This window comes from Microtus pennsylvanicus, chromosome 2 (genome assembly GCF_037038515.1).
Source record: "Microtus pennsylvanicus isolate mMicPen1 chromosome 2, mMicPen1.hap1, whole genome shotgun sequence".
NCBI lineage: Eukaryota > Metazoa > Chordata > Mammalia > Rodentia > Cricetidae > Microtus > Microtus pennsylvanicus.
In genome coordinates, this window is record NC_134580.1 from 91,265,489 (window position 1) to 91,278,023 (window position 12,535).

At 40.2% G+C, this 12,535-nt stretch overlaps 1 protein-coding gene across 1 annotated transcript in view; it reads right to left on the reverse strand.

Annotated features, from left to right (window-relative positions):
* The window catches only part of Ryr3 (ryanodine receptor 3), a 524,632-nt gene that overhangs the window by 135,009 nt on the left and 377,088 nt on the right, over positions 1–12,535 (reverse strand). The window contains exons 43-44 of the mRNA XM_075961717.1: positions 11,321–11,456; positions 190–370 (exon numbers count right to left, since the gene is read on the reverse strand). Coding sequence (XP_075817832.1) covers positions 190–370; positions 11,321–11,456 — 317 coding nt within the window. The remainder of the gene's footprint in view (positions 1–189; positions 371–11,320; positions 11,457–12,535) is intronic.

Sequence of the window (12,535 nt, forward strand, 5' to 3'; positions counted from 1 at the left end):
TGATCCCCAGGCTCTCTGGGCAGGTCATAACAGTAATGGGCCTGACAAAGTGATCTGAAGCATTTTAACTGCCATAAAACATCTGTGCTCTTTCTACCAGGCACACTTCCTGAGCCGACCCTAGCGATTCACCAACTAACAGTATTTGGCCGCTTACCAACTGCGCAGGCACTGGAGTAATTCACTTACACTTCTGTCTTGTAACCCTGGGAGGGGAGGTCGAGCGCAGGGTTCTCTGAGATCTTAATAGCCCCCTGCATGGCCGCCAGCAGTCCGTTTCCTCCTTCACCCCTCAGAGCCGGCCCAAAGCACTCAGGACGTCGGATGAGCAGCTTGACCACAACACTGGCGTTTTCCTCTACACTTTCACCTGAGGAAGAGAGAGAGAGAGGCCTTGTGTCCTTTGCACTGGAAAGCACAACCTCAAAGTTATTTGTAGCCGGCAAGCTGGGAGAACAGCATTTGGCTTGCTTTGTCACCTATTAATACTATGAGGAAATATTGATAAAAGAAAGGTGACCTCCAATAAAAGGCCAGGTCTACTCATTACACAGTTGACCATCATGGAATAGAATCTTGCTCTCAGGATTTTTACCTCTGAAAAGACCCCCCTATGTTGAGGTCCTCAGAGGGTACATATACCACTCAATCTGCTGTTACAAGTTCATTTACAAGTGACTTGGGGACAAAAGAGCCTCACATCTTGTTGAGTGCCTGCAGAGCTAACACTTGGCTTCTTTTCCTGAAAAGAGTTAAGAAGATAACTCAAGCTAGCGTGCCTCAGCCGGTCTGGGGGAAATGATACCATAGCTCTTCACTTGATGAGTTGTGTGGAGTCACACACATATCCCAGAACAATCTGGCTTGTTAGGGCAGACCTCATGATATCTGAAGTCATTGGTCAGGATGAAGAATCTGCCGGATCAACTTTTCTAATAATAGGCCTGAGGGAAGGGACGGGGCAAAGCGCTATGTTCTCTTGGCATTTCTCTTTGGAGGAGCCAAGGATGGACTGAGCAGTGACAAAGGAAAAGGAATGTATAGAAGAGGAGAGTTGTTGAGTCTCAGAACCAACATTTCCATCCCAAAGCAGCGTGACAGCTTGCTTAAACAATTTATAAAACACACCTTCTTTGTTGGGTGAAATCCTAATTTGTGCTTGAGAATGTGATCCCTGGGCTAGACTCTCAGGCATTTTTTAAAAATGTGTATTACATGAAGCCTAAAGAACAATGCTTTTCTCCCAAACCATTACATTTCCAAGTATTAAGTTTTAAGTATTTCTTGAATGAGTGGTGAATTATATAAGAGAATGTACACTTACGTAGGTTATGGTATTATTAATTCCTCTGAAGACATATCTCACATGGTCATAATCTAAAACAATAGGCATCTATTTCACAGTTTTCACAGGTCTGGACCTTGGGAGTTGATTAAGCTACATGGTCTCGGCTTGGGATTTAGTTGAAGCTTCAGTGTCGGGATTGGTTTGGCTACAGTTATCTGGAGATACATCTGCAGCTGGGGGAATCAGCTTCTAAGCTGATGGCATGCTGCCTTGGTTACTTGTTGGATAGTAGACTTGACCTTACCACGTTGACCTCGTTGGAAGGCTGCTTGGGTGTTCTCATGACATGGCCATTGATACCCACAGATCAAGAGAATAAGGCAGAAGCTGCAGTGTGCTTGTAGCAATCTGGTTACGCACAATCATTTTGCAGTATTTTATTCATTAGATGTGATTCACTAAACCTAGCTCATGCTTAAAGGAAGAAGATTTAGGCTCCATGTTCTAGAGGGAGGACGACCACGTAATTCATAGACATATTTAAAAGCTATCTGGACAGATTAAATTTTGTTTCATAAAAATGTTTTATTTGGAATAATTAAGGCTGGAAACATAGCTCAGTGTAGAGCACTTGCCTAGCTTGGTCACAGCCCTGGCATTAATATTTAGTCACCTAAAAGTGCTACAATTAGGGCATAAGAAAGAATGGGAACACTTGTGGGATTTTAAGGATGTTTTAGAATTATGTTCATGTCATCCAGAATTTTTCATTACGCTGAATTTAAACAGCTTATCATTTTTACAAGTTGTCAAGGAGAGTTTAGAGAATCTGAGAAGACATGTGCCATCTAGGAGCTAGGCATAGAAGCATATGTCCATAATCCTGGGATTAGGAGGCCGAGTCAGGAGAATCACATGTTCAAGGCCAGCCTGGAATGCAAAGGGAGTCTCTTTCTCAAAACATCCAACTTCTGTTCAAGTTTCACTAAAAATGCATGACCCAGGCACGTACAGGCAGCGCTAATTAGGCTTCCAGGTTTAGAAAAAAGAATACTTGTAATAAGCGGGAAAAGTGGTGGTGGGATGTGGGTGGAGTTTGAGGGAGGGAGTGTGGTAGTGAGTTTGATCAAAACACATTGTGTGCATGTTTGAAATTCTCAAATATTTAATATAAACATATCTTTAAAAGAATAGCATGTCACTTCCAACTCATATTCTTGATACGTCCCAATACAGTTTACTCACAGGAGAGATAGTTCAGTAAAAGTACCAGAAAGAGCAGCATGCTCAGAAACAAACACTCTTAGACATAGATGTAACATATGGTACTACTTTTAAATATTTCTGGCCTGTAATTCTTAGCAGGTATCATATATACATGTCCTTTGAAACGTATGAAATATTAAGAGTCAAAATTGGGGAAAAAACCCCAGCCTTATTAATGAAGCCGACACTCTGATGCTTTCAGCTCACACTGGAGATGCTTGTAGGTCAGCACATTTTCTAATCAGCATGCTGAGTTCAGCTCAGCACATCCCACAGCAATTAGCACCACAGAGTTTATGGGACAGAGAAGCAGCAGAAGCAGAAGTTGAGAAATCAGAGTTGTATATTGGGATTGCATCTAAAGTTCATTTGGCCAATTAGCCCCCTTTTAATCCAAATCTCACATCTTCAGAACTTAGCTAATTAGGCTGACTCTGAGAACTGACCCAGGAAGCCATTCCCTGGTCATTTTAAGTTGGACATATGCAGGGGATGCAGATGTACTCTATTAGAGGAGAAACCAGAATCCAACCACTGTGGCTGATTAGACAGGGGACTGAGGAGAATTAGTAAAGACTTCATGGAGTAGTGGGGACAGAAGAGTGGGAACACTTCCTGGTTGCCTGTAGTTCAGTGAGCTCAACTGCCAACCAAGCGTACTCTGGTGAGGCCAAATGCTGAGCTTCCTGGCAGTTTTCAAAGACGGGAAAACATTTTGAGGTAAATTGCTTTTGCCCAAGGGCATACCACAATATTTTTTTCTTGAGTTCCAAAATAAGAAATGAGCTTAGCAACAGCGTGGATGCCCGCAGTGCCTTCCTTCAAAGGTAATTTGAAGTTGGTAATGCTGCGACTTTCCTTCCAATATGTCAGAGCAGTGGGATGGAAATAGAAATGATTCACACTGGTAAAGGTATCAGACTCCTGGGACAATTAATAGAAGCTCACTATTGCATCTTCAATATGTCACCTTCTCTCACGCCCTGTGTTCTAACTACAGTTCTGTTACATAGTTTGTTTGCCCAGCATGTTTTCTTTAGAACTCCATCCTCTTGCCATAAACTCTTGACTTAACTCCATGGAATTCTTCAAGAGTCGCTTAAAGCACGAGAGCTCCAGAAATCTGGTCCTCTCAAACACTAAACCCTTCCTTGTGTCTGTTTTTCTCACTAAACTGCACATTTTGTAAAGACAGAGTGCTGTGTCTGAATTATGTAATCCTGTATGTTCAGGGTTTTGCTAATGTTTGACATATTGTGGAGGCCCAAAAATGTGAGCCCATCCCACCTTGTCTGAAGGTCAGAGAGTTTGGTTTATTTTGCTTGCTCAAAGTTGTGGACAACAGGTATGGCTACACCCTGACCTAGGATGTGGTTACTTGGGGTTTGGGACATTAAGATGGCCCATAGAAGTTGTTCCACTATTTTTCTTTCTTTTGAAACAAGAGGTTTGACCTAGGGAGTGACTGCCTGCAGAATACTTGGTCTATGGTGTTTTTGCTGCTCCAAGCATCAAATACTTTTCTCAAGAATTAATGGCTTAATGTCTCAAGTACTGGGGCAAGTAACTGTTCTAATTGTCTTTTGTATCATGTGAAGGCAGTCTTTTGCCTTCTTCCCCTCTTTTGTATTGAGGTATAGAATGTATGGAAAAATAAATGCAGGTGAAATCAGAACTCAGAATTCAGCATTTAGTATTCACAGAATTGCCCTCCTGTTACTATTCTATGTCTCTGTGTTTATTTCTTATCTGTGTTCCTCCTACCTAACTTTTCTAATTCTCATGCCTCTATCCTGGAACGTATGAACCTGCCATGGCTAGGGTTATGACAGGAGTCACCTTTTTGGGGTGACACCATATAATAAATAATCAAAATAGTTATTATTTATTTATTTTCCAGTTCTGAGACTCAAACCCAGGGCCTATACATGTTAGTCAAGTATTCCTAAGCTACACCCTCACCTACAAAAGAGTTCTTGACTAAATGAATAAGCTTCCTCCTAGTCTAAGAGGGAGGTGTTAGGGATCTGCCTGTAGACTACTATGATAGATCCAGAGCAAGCCAGAGAGTCTTAGCAAATTTTCTCATTAATTCAAACTACTGCTGAGCCTATTACCTTCTAGCCATTGATCTAGGAACAATGGACAAGTATTAAATCAGACAGTACAGCCTGGATCCCAGAATGAGACAGAACTATCCTACCAGACCCACAGACTGGCACGAGCACTTCCCAAATGTCTTATAGATACATAATAAATAAATGTTTATTATCTCATGGCAATAAATATAAATTTGCCTACAGTCAGATATAGGAGAGTAGATGTCTTAGTTAGGGCTCCTATTGCTGTGACAAAACACCATGGCCAAAAAGCAAGTTGAGGAGGAAAGTATTTATTTAGCCTTCACTTCCATATCACTATTCATCATTGAAGAAAAGTCAGGAAAGGAACTCCTACAGCTGATGGAGAAGTCATGGAGGGGAGCTGCTTACCGGCTTGCTTCTCATGGCTTGACCAGCCTGATCTCTTAAAGAGCCCAGAATCACCAGCCCAGGAATGGTACAACTCACAATGTGCTGGGTCCTTTCAGATAACTTTAGCTTGTGTCAAGTTGATATAAAAACTACTAGCAAGTAGAACTCTAGAATTTGGATCTAATTCTGATGAAGTAGCCTGGGTAGAAAAAGAAAACATCCTGAAAGAGGATGAAAGAGGAGAAAAAAAACCTCATGGACTTTAGAAACATTTTAGACATGGAATCAACAGAGTTTAATGACAGGTTTAGGGGAGGGAAAATGTAGCTGTCTGGTTTGTGTATCTGAAAAATGGGTGATTGAAGTTAGGAGATGGGAAATTCTTGGGGAAAGAGTGGATTTGGGGTTATAATTATAGATGCAACCTTTAGATTCAGGGCACTAAAGTCTAAGTGCCTCTTAGTCTGTAGTGGACACATAAAGTGGGAAGTGTAAGTGTGACTTAGGGAAGAGAACAAAGAAGAACATCAGGACATATGTGGATCTTACAGTTAAGGGACAAATGAGGTCCTGCAGGGTGGACTACCCTTCCACTAGCGCAGTGGAAACCTGAGGATTAGAATGTAATCATCCAAAAATGTTAATTATGTGTTTATAGTTTGGGTTCACATCTTTTTAAAAATGTGACATAAAATGAAAAGGAAACCTAGAGTCAGAATTGATGAGCATATTAATAGAATATATAGCATCTATTCAATATGAAAGTCAATTTGTGATGAGTGCCAGACATATAATATTTTGCATGAAGAATATTGGTGAAGCATGGATTTTAGATATAAGTTAAAATACCATTTTAGGTTAAATCAATGGTTTCATTTAGATCTCAAGCTTCATTCACTATTTTTACTATTGAAATGACTGGGAAATGTTGTGAAATAGAATATTTGTTTAACTATGTGAAGATATGTTACATTTGTTTGTATTGCAAAATAATTGTTTAATTATGTAACGATGTGTTACATTTATTTATGCTGCATTTGTTTGGCTATGTAAAGATGTGTTGCTGTTTTACCTTGCCTGATTAAGGCACCTGATTGGTCTAATAAGAGGCTGAATGGCCAATAGCTAGGCAGAGGAGGAATAGGTGGGACTGGTGGACAGAGAGAACAGGGGAGCCAACAGCCGGACATTAAGGAAGTAGGAAAGCAGGTTGGACAGCACAAAGTTAGGGTGTGTGAACCTCAAGGAAGCGCATAGGTTAATAGAAATGCATTAATTTTATTAATAAAAGCTAGCTACTAAGAAGCCTAAGCTAAGGCTGAGCATTCATAGTTAATAAGTCTCTTTGTTATGATTTGGGGGCTGGCAGTCTAAGGAAGCCTCCTACATCTTTTCAATTACATTGTAAATTTCAGAACAAAAGTCATCTATTATATGTTTTTGTTATGACCTTCCCTGGTGTTTAATACTAGTCATAAGAAAAGTTAGTAGAGCCTTCCTGACTCCATGAATGCATAGACAGAAATGAACAAGTTGAGTCTCAAACACCTACTTCTTGTATGATCTTTAAAGCTGAGACACCATTTTATACTCTTGACCTTAGTAGGCATATGTGTCCTAGGAATCTCCAGGGTCTAACATGACCTGTCCATATGACTCTTAAGTGGGACACAATATAAATAAATTATCTCGAAAAAATAAGAGATTGAACAAGATACAACTGTTTCTTTCTCCAACATGTTATTCAATAGGGTCTTCTTCTCTAGGCATTCCTACACTGATTTTATCAAATTCCAACAAACGCCATCTTTCTTGGCATGGCAACTACGTGCCATTACATGGGTAGGGGTGGTGGGTTACAGAACCTTTAACAGTGATCCCAGACATCTTCCTAACAATTATAACTGGATTTTTTTTGTTTTGAGTAGAAAGACACAGAATGCATCTCATTACTTCTTATAGCTCATCACTTGGTCTTCACCTATTACTCGACAGATGTGTGTTATGGCTCTTAATGGTGTATCAACCTGGGACAGCAGCTGGCAAGCACTGGGAAATAACTGTATTTCTCCAAGCATGTTTATAATGAAGAGGTGGATGAAACATAACAACAACAACAACAACAACAACAACAACAACAAAAGCGCAGAATTTCTCCCCTCTTGAGGACTGGTATGAAATCTTTTTCTTCTTAGTAACTACATTAGGAGGTGATTGATCCCAGGCAACCAGACATAGTTTTTCATTTGTAGGTACATAGAGGCCTTATTTCTCTCAGAATTGAACACAACCCAAGACTTTAAAGCAAGGTTATCAAAAATCAGTAGAGAAAATTATCTCCTTTAAGAAATCCGTGAGGCACCTGGCAGCAGGACCAGGATCTATCCCTGGTGCATGAGCTAGCTTATTGGAGTCCATTTCCTATGGTGGGACACCATGCCCAGCCCTAATGTAGTGGGGAGGGGCTTGGTCCTACCCCAACTTAATGTGCCAGACTTTGTTGACATCCCATGGGAGCCCTTACCCATTGGGAGGAGTGGATGGGGTTTGGGCTGGTGGTGGTAAATGGTGGGGGGAGGAGAAATATGGGGCAGAACTGTAGATGGAATGTAAAATAAAATTAAATAAATTAGAGTTGGTCAATGGTAACACATGCCTTTAATCCCAGCACTCAGGAGGCAGATGCAGATGGATCTCTGTGAGTTTGAGACCAGCCTGGTCTACAGAGTGACTTCCAGGACAGGCTCCAAAGCTACAGAGAAACCCTGTCTTGAAAAAAACAGCAACAACAACAGAAGCAGCAGCAACAACAACAAAATGAAAAAGATAAAAAATGAAATCTTATTTAGAAAGGTCATATAAAACATTAAGATATGCTGATAAACAAGTGGAGGCATCTAGAAAACGTCATATTGAGTGAGGTAACTCAGACTCAGAAAGACAAATATCATACGTACTCACACAGAAGTGGCTTTTAGACATAAAGCAAAGAAAACAAACCTACAATTCACAATCCCAGAGAACCTAGACAATAATGAGGACCCTAAGAGAGACATACATGGATCTAATCTACATGGGAAGTAGAAAAAGACAAGATCTCCTGAGTAAATTGGGAGCATGGAGACCATGAGAGAGGACTGAAGGGGAGGGGAGAGAAAAGGAGGGGAGCAGAGAAAAATGTATAGCTCAATAAAATCAATGAAAAGATATGCTATTAAAATAATATTAGAGTTTTTTAATTGTATTATTTTGATATCTAAACGCTTTTTGCTTTGGCTTTAAAATGTTCTTAACAGCATAGTTAAACAATATAATTCTTCTTCTTCTTCCTTCCCTTTCTTTCTTCCTCGTTCCTTCAGCCCAAGAGACTTACTGCGTCACTCAGAGTGGCCTCACACCTGGAAACCTCCTGCCTCAGCATCCTGAGTACTAGAATTATGCCACACTTGGTTAAGCCATAATTGTTGACAAACCCAAAGGGGAAAATTCAATTTCTCTTGGATTATCAGGGAGTTAAACTATTTGCATTGATATTCTCTTTTTATGTCCTATTGATGCAACCTTGAGGTACTCTGTTGAATAGATGCCCTGAAAGTAGCCACAGATTTTTTAAACCATCTTCACATATTAAGGATTTACATAGTGTTTTGGAAGTCTCAAAAATCTACTACATGACAGCTACAAGTGGTCTGCAGATACTTTCCATTTCTATCTGTTGTCTGATTGATCTCTTATCCTAATAGTTAAATTATGGACATCTCTGAGTATCACACACAGTAAAATCGGTATTATTTGACCTAACATAAATTTACTGTGATCTATATTAAGCCATTTCATCTTCTTTTATCCTGATTTCTTTCCTCTTTACCTTCAAATCCCTCCGCTAAGAATTTCAGCTTAGTACTTTGGCTTTGAACACACTCGCATTCATCATCATCATTACCATCATCACCACCACCACAGCCAGCAATTCTTTCTCTGTAATCTCTATCTGCTATATAGTAAATCTCCAATGTATTTACTCCCATCCATCCCCATCCTTACCGTTATAACTCATTCCAACCCGAATACAGAACTTGTTAGTAGTTCCTGTTACTCTGTCTCCTGTTAAGACAGTTTCCTGGTTCTCTATACAAAAAGATTGATACTAACATTTCAGCTTGGCATTTACGCTCTCCCTGTTACAAACATTCAGCTACTTTTCAAACCTCATCTACTACTGTTATCACATAGCCGCCCTTGGGACTGACAGATCACTGCTGAGAACAGTGTTCTTTAGCTTCTAGGCCACGTACACGCCACTCCCTGACAGGATAACCTCTCCTGCATCTGTTTTTAGGAACCTGACATTTTAGGTACATCTCTAACATGGCCTCCTTGATAGCATCTTCTCTGATCATCTCAAAGAAATGAATTTATCCTCTCAAAGCTTTTGAGCACTCCTTTCTTGCCTTATCCATTTATTTATTTTTAAAATAGTGATTTTCATGTACATATACTCTCATGTAAAACACAATAAATTCTCTTAAAGCAGAAACTGGTGTACTTTGCCCAAAACAAATACAGTATTTGTTTTCTAGGATACCATAAATGCTAAAGCTCATAGATGTAGCCAATTTACTAGAACTTGTTGCATTATGAAAATGTACTAAAGAGATTATGCTAAGAAGATATAAATAGCACTAAGGTAAGAGGAACAGATCATACATTTTGGTCCAGACTTTAGTTCATTATAGTTGTACCTAATCAGCAAGTTAAGTGTGGGAATTCAGGTAATCTACATAGGATCATAGTCAGCAGATACTTTCAAACTGACGGTTACACTAAATGATTTATAAAATTCTTGATCTTGACTATGAAGGAGGATAGGATGAAAAAATTCAACCTACTTGCATCCAGTTCATCTTTCATGCAATCTATGTACATAAAAATAATTTTTAAAAAGATTTATTTTTTTATGTGTGTGTGTGTGTGTGTGTGTGTGTACGTGCGTGCACGCTCACACACATGCAGAGACATATGTGTGGATGCCCCCTTGGGGGCTGCAAGAGGGTGTCGAATCCACTGGAGCTAGAGTTAAAGGTGGTCAACAAGTTGCTTGATGTGGGTGATGGGAATTGAACCTATAGTCCCCTACAAGAACAGTATGTACTCTTTATGGCTGAGGATTCTCTCTAGTCCTTGACTTAGAATAATTAGTTATTTATTTTTATGTGCATAAATGTTTGGTCTGCATGTATGACTCTGTACTGCATGCATGCCTGGTGTTCATAGAGACCAGAAGAAGAAACTGGATATCCCAGGACTGGAGCTGCTATGTGGGTTCTGAGAACCCAAACCTAGTTCTTTGAAAGAGCAGCCAGTGCCCTTAACCACAGAGCATCTCTCCCGTCACAGACCTTGAATTCTTAACATTTGCCTTTCCCATCCCCTTCTCTCTCTCTCTCTCTCTCTCTCTCTCTCTCTCTCTCTCTCTCTCTCTCTCTCTCTCTCCTTTTTTTCCTCTATCTTTCTTCTCTCCTGTTATACTAGACCTGTGTTAATTCTGGAATATTATTATTTGAAATGGAAGCGGAACAGATTATTCGAGGCTATACCAAAACTGGTCTTGAGAGAAGAAAACAGTTTGGAGAGATTAAGAAGAGGTTTGGTGGAGAAGCGTGGGATCTAGTTGCTAGAGCAGAGAAATGTAAGTGTAGTGCAAATACAGGTGAATGAGTGCTGTAACAAAACCTCCGTAGACAACACACTTTTCAAGAAAGCAGACCACTTGTCTTATACATTTACAATGTCTATTCATTATTTTGGTGTTATGAAAGCATTTTAGGAGAATGGGAATTCCTTACAAACAGATGATGGCTTGTACCGAGAGTAATAATATTTAAGGTTGTTATGGCAATTGCACATTGGGGATTGAGTTACCTTTAATAGCTATTCACTTATTTTTGTTCTTTTGATCTACTTATGGCATCCATTCATCGTCTTACCCACTCATAGACTAGTCTAAAGTCTTGGAGGTGCATACTCATTAACTCTGTGAAACAGATGAGGTGATGGGAGAAGAGGCACAGAGAGGAGGCAAGTCCAAGCAGGGCAGTCCTCGCTGGATGTGTCACTGCATTCTCTAGATGCTTGTCTGGCCCACTTCTTCGCGGGAGTTCTCTTGCCAGCTGCCAATCATCTGTATAGTCTATTATATTGACTGACACAAAGCAATGACATGATGCCCTTTTTTGTATAAAGCCATAATTAATGATTATTCTATCCTGAGCATGGAGCACACGGGACTCACTGTTCACGAAGACGGCAAACCTCAGGAAGGACAGGTAACGTTCCCCTTCAATGGGGTTCCAGCCAACGTCCGGGTATCCTTTGGCCAGAAGCATGGGGCAGCTCTGAAGGCCACAACCTGCCAAGTAGGTTACCACCTGCCAAGAACAGCACAAAAGTGATGAGTATCTATTTTACTCAGTAGGATGACTACTGTGTTAAAAATTACAAATAAACAGAAAAGAAAAAGAAAACAAGTTTCAATAAAGGAAAGTTGGATTTGCTTGAGCAAGCCCTGGTGAAAAGAATGGAAATGAGCCACCATGGAAAACAGGATAGCTGTTTTTTTTTTTAAAAAAAAATTGTAAAATATAGGATTACCATATGATCCAGAATTTTACTTTTGGATCTATACACAAAAATTACAAATACGATCTTGACAGATCTACAATCCAAATTCACAGCAGCACAGTTCCTAACTGCTAAAAATATAGAAGTATCTCTCAATGGGCAACTGGGTAAGAAAAATATGGCATATGCAGATAATACATTGTAATCAGCCTTAGAGAGGAGGGACTTCCTATAGGCTAGGCCCGCATATTGGACGATCCTTGAAGATACATTAAGTGAAGTAAGTCAGTCATGCAAAGAAAATACTGTGTGACTTTAACTGAGGAAAAACCGAAGCAGTCAAAACCATATGGGCAGAAAGAAAACTGGCAGTTGCCCGGGGCTGCAGGGAGGAGGGAGTTGCTGGTAAATGGGCAGAGTTTGTTTGATGAAATGGAAGGAGCGATGAGATGAATGTGGTTCTGGGCACGTAGCATTATAAAAGGCCTCAGTGACTCTGACCTGCACACTGGAAAATGGCGAGGGGAGTAAACTATGCGCATTTTGTCACAATGAAAACAGAAAACCCCATGCATTCAAGGCCAAGCTCGTGTTAAAATCCCCCTTGAACGAGCCGTGAGATCTGCATCTCTAGGAACTGGACGCTTCTGATCTCTAGAAACTAGAGAGAGCCTGGATATTTTTAAACCCCCTACCAAATAATTACATACTTTTTCTTATAATCTTATAATCGAGGGCCCAGGTGCAGCACAGCCCCCCCTTCTTTGGGGGTATATAATTTAGTAGATTTGGAACCAGAACCTCCAGTTCACATTTGTTTGCAAGTAATCAACAAGATTATGATCATAAGAATAAATTGTCAGTTCGTAGGTTTCCCCACCTCCAG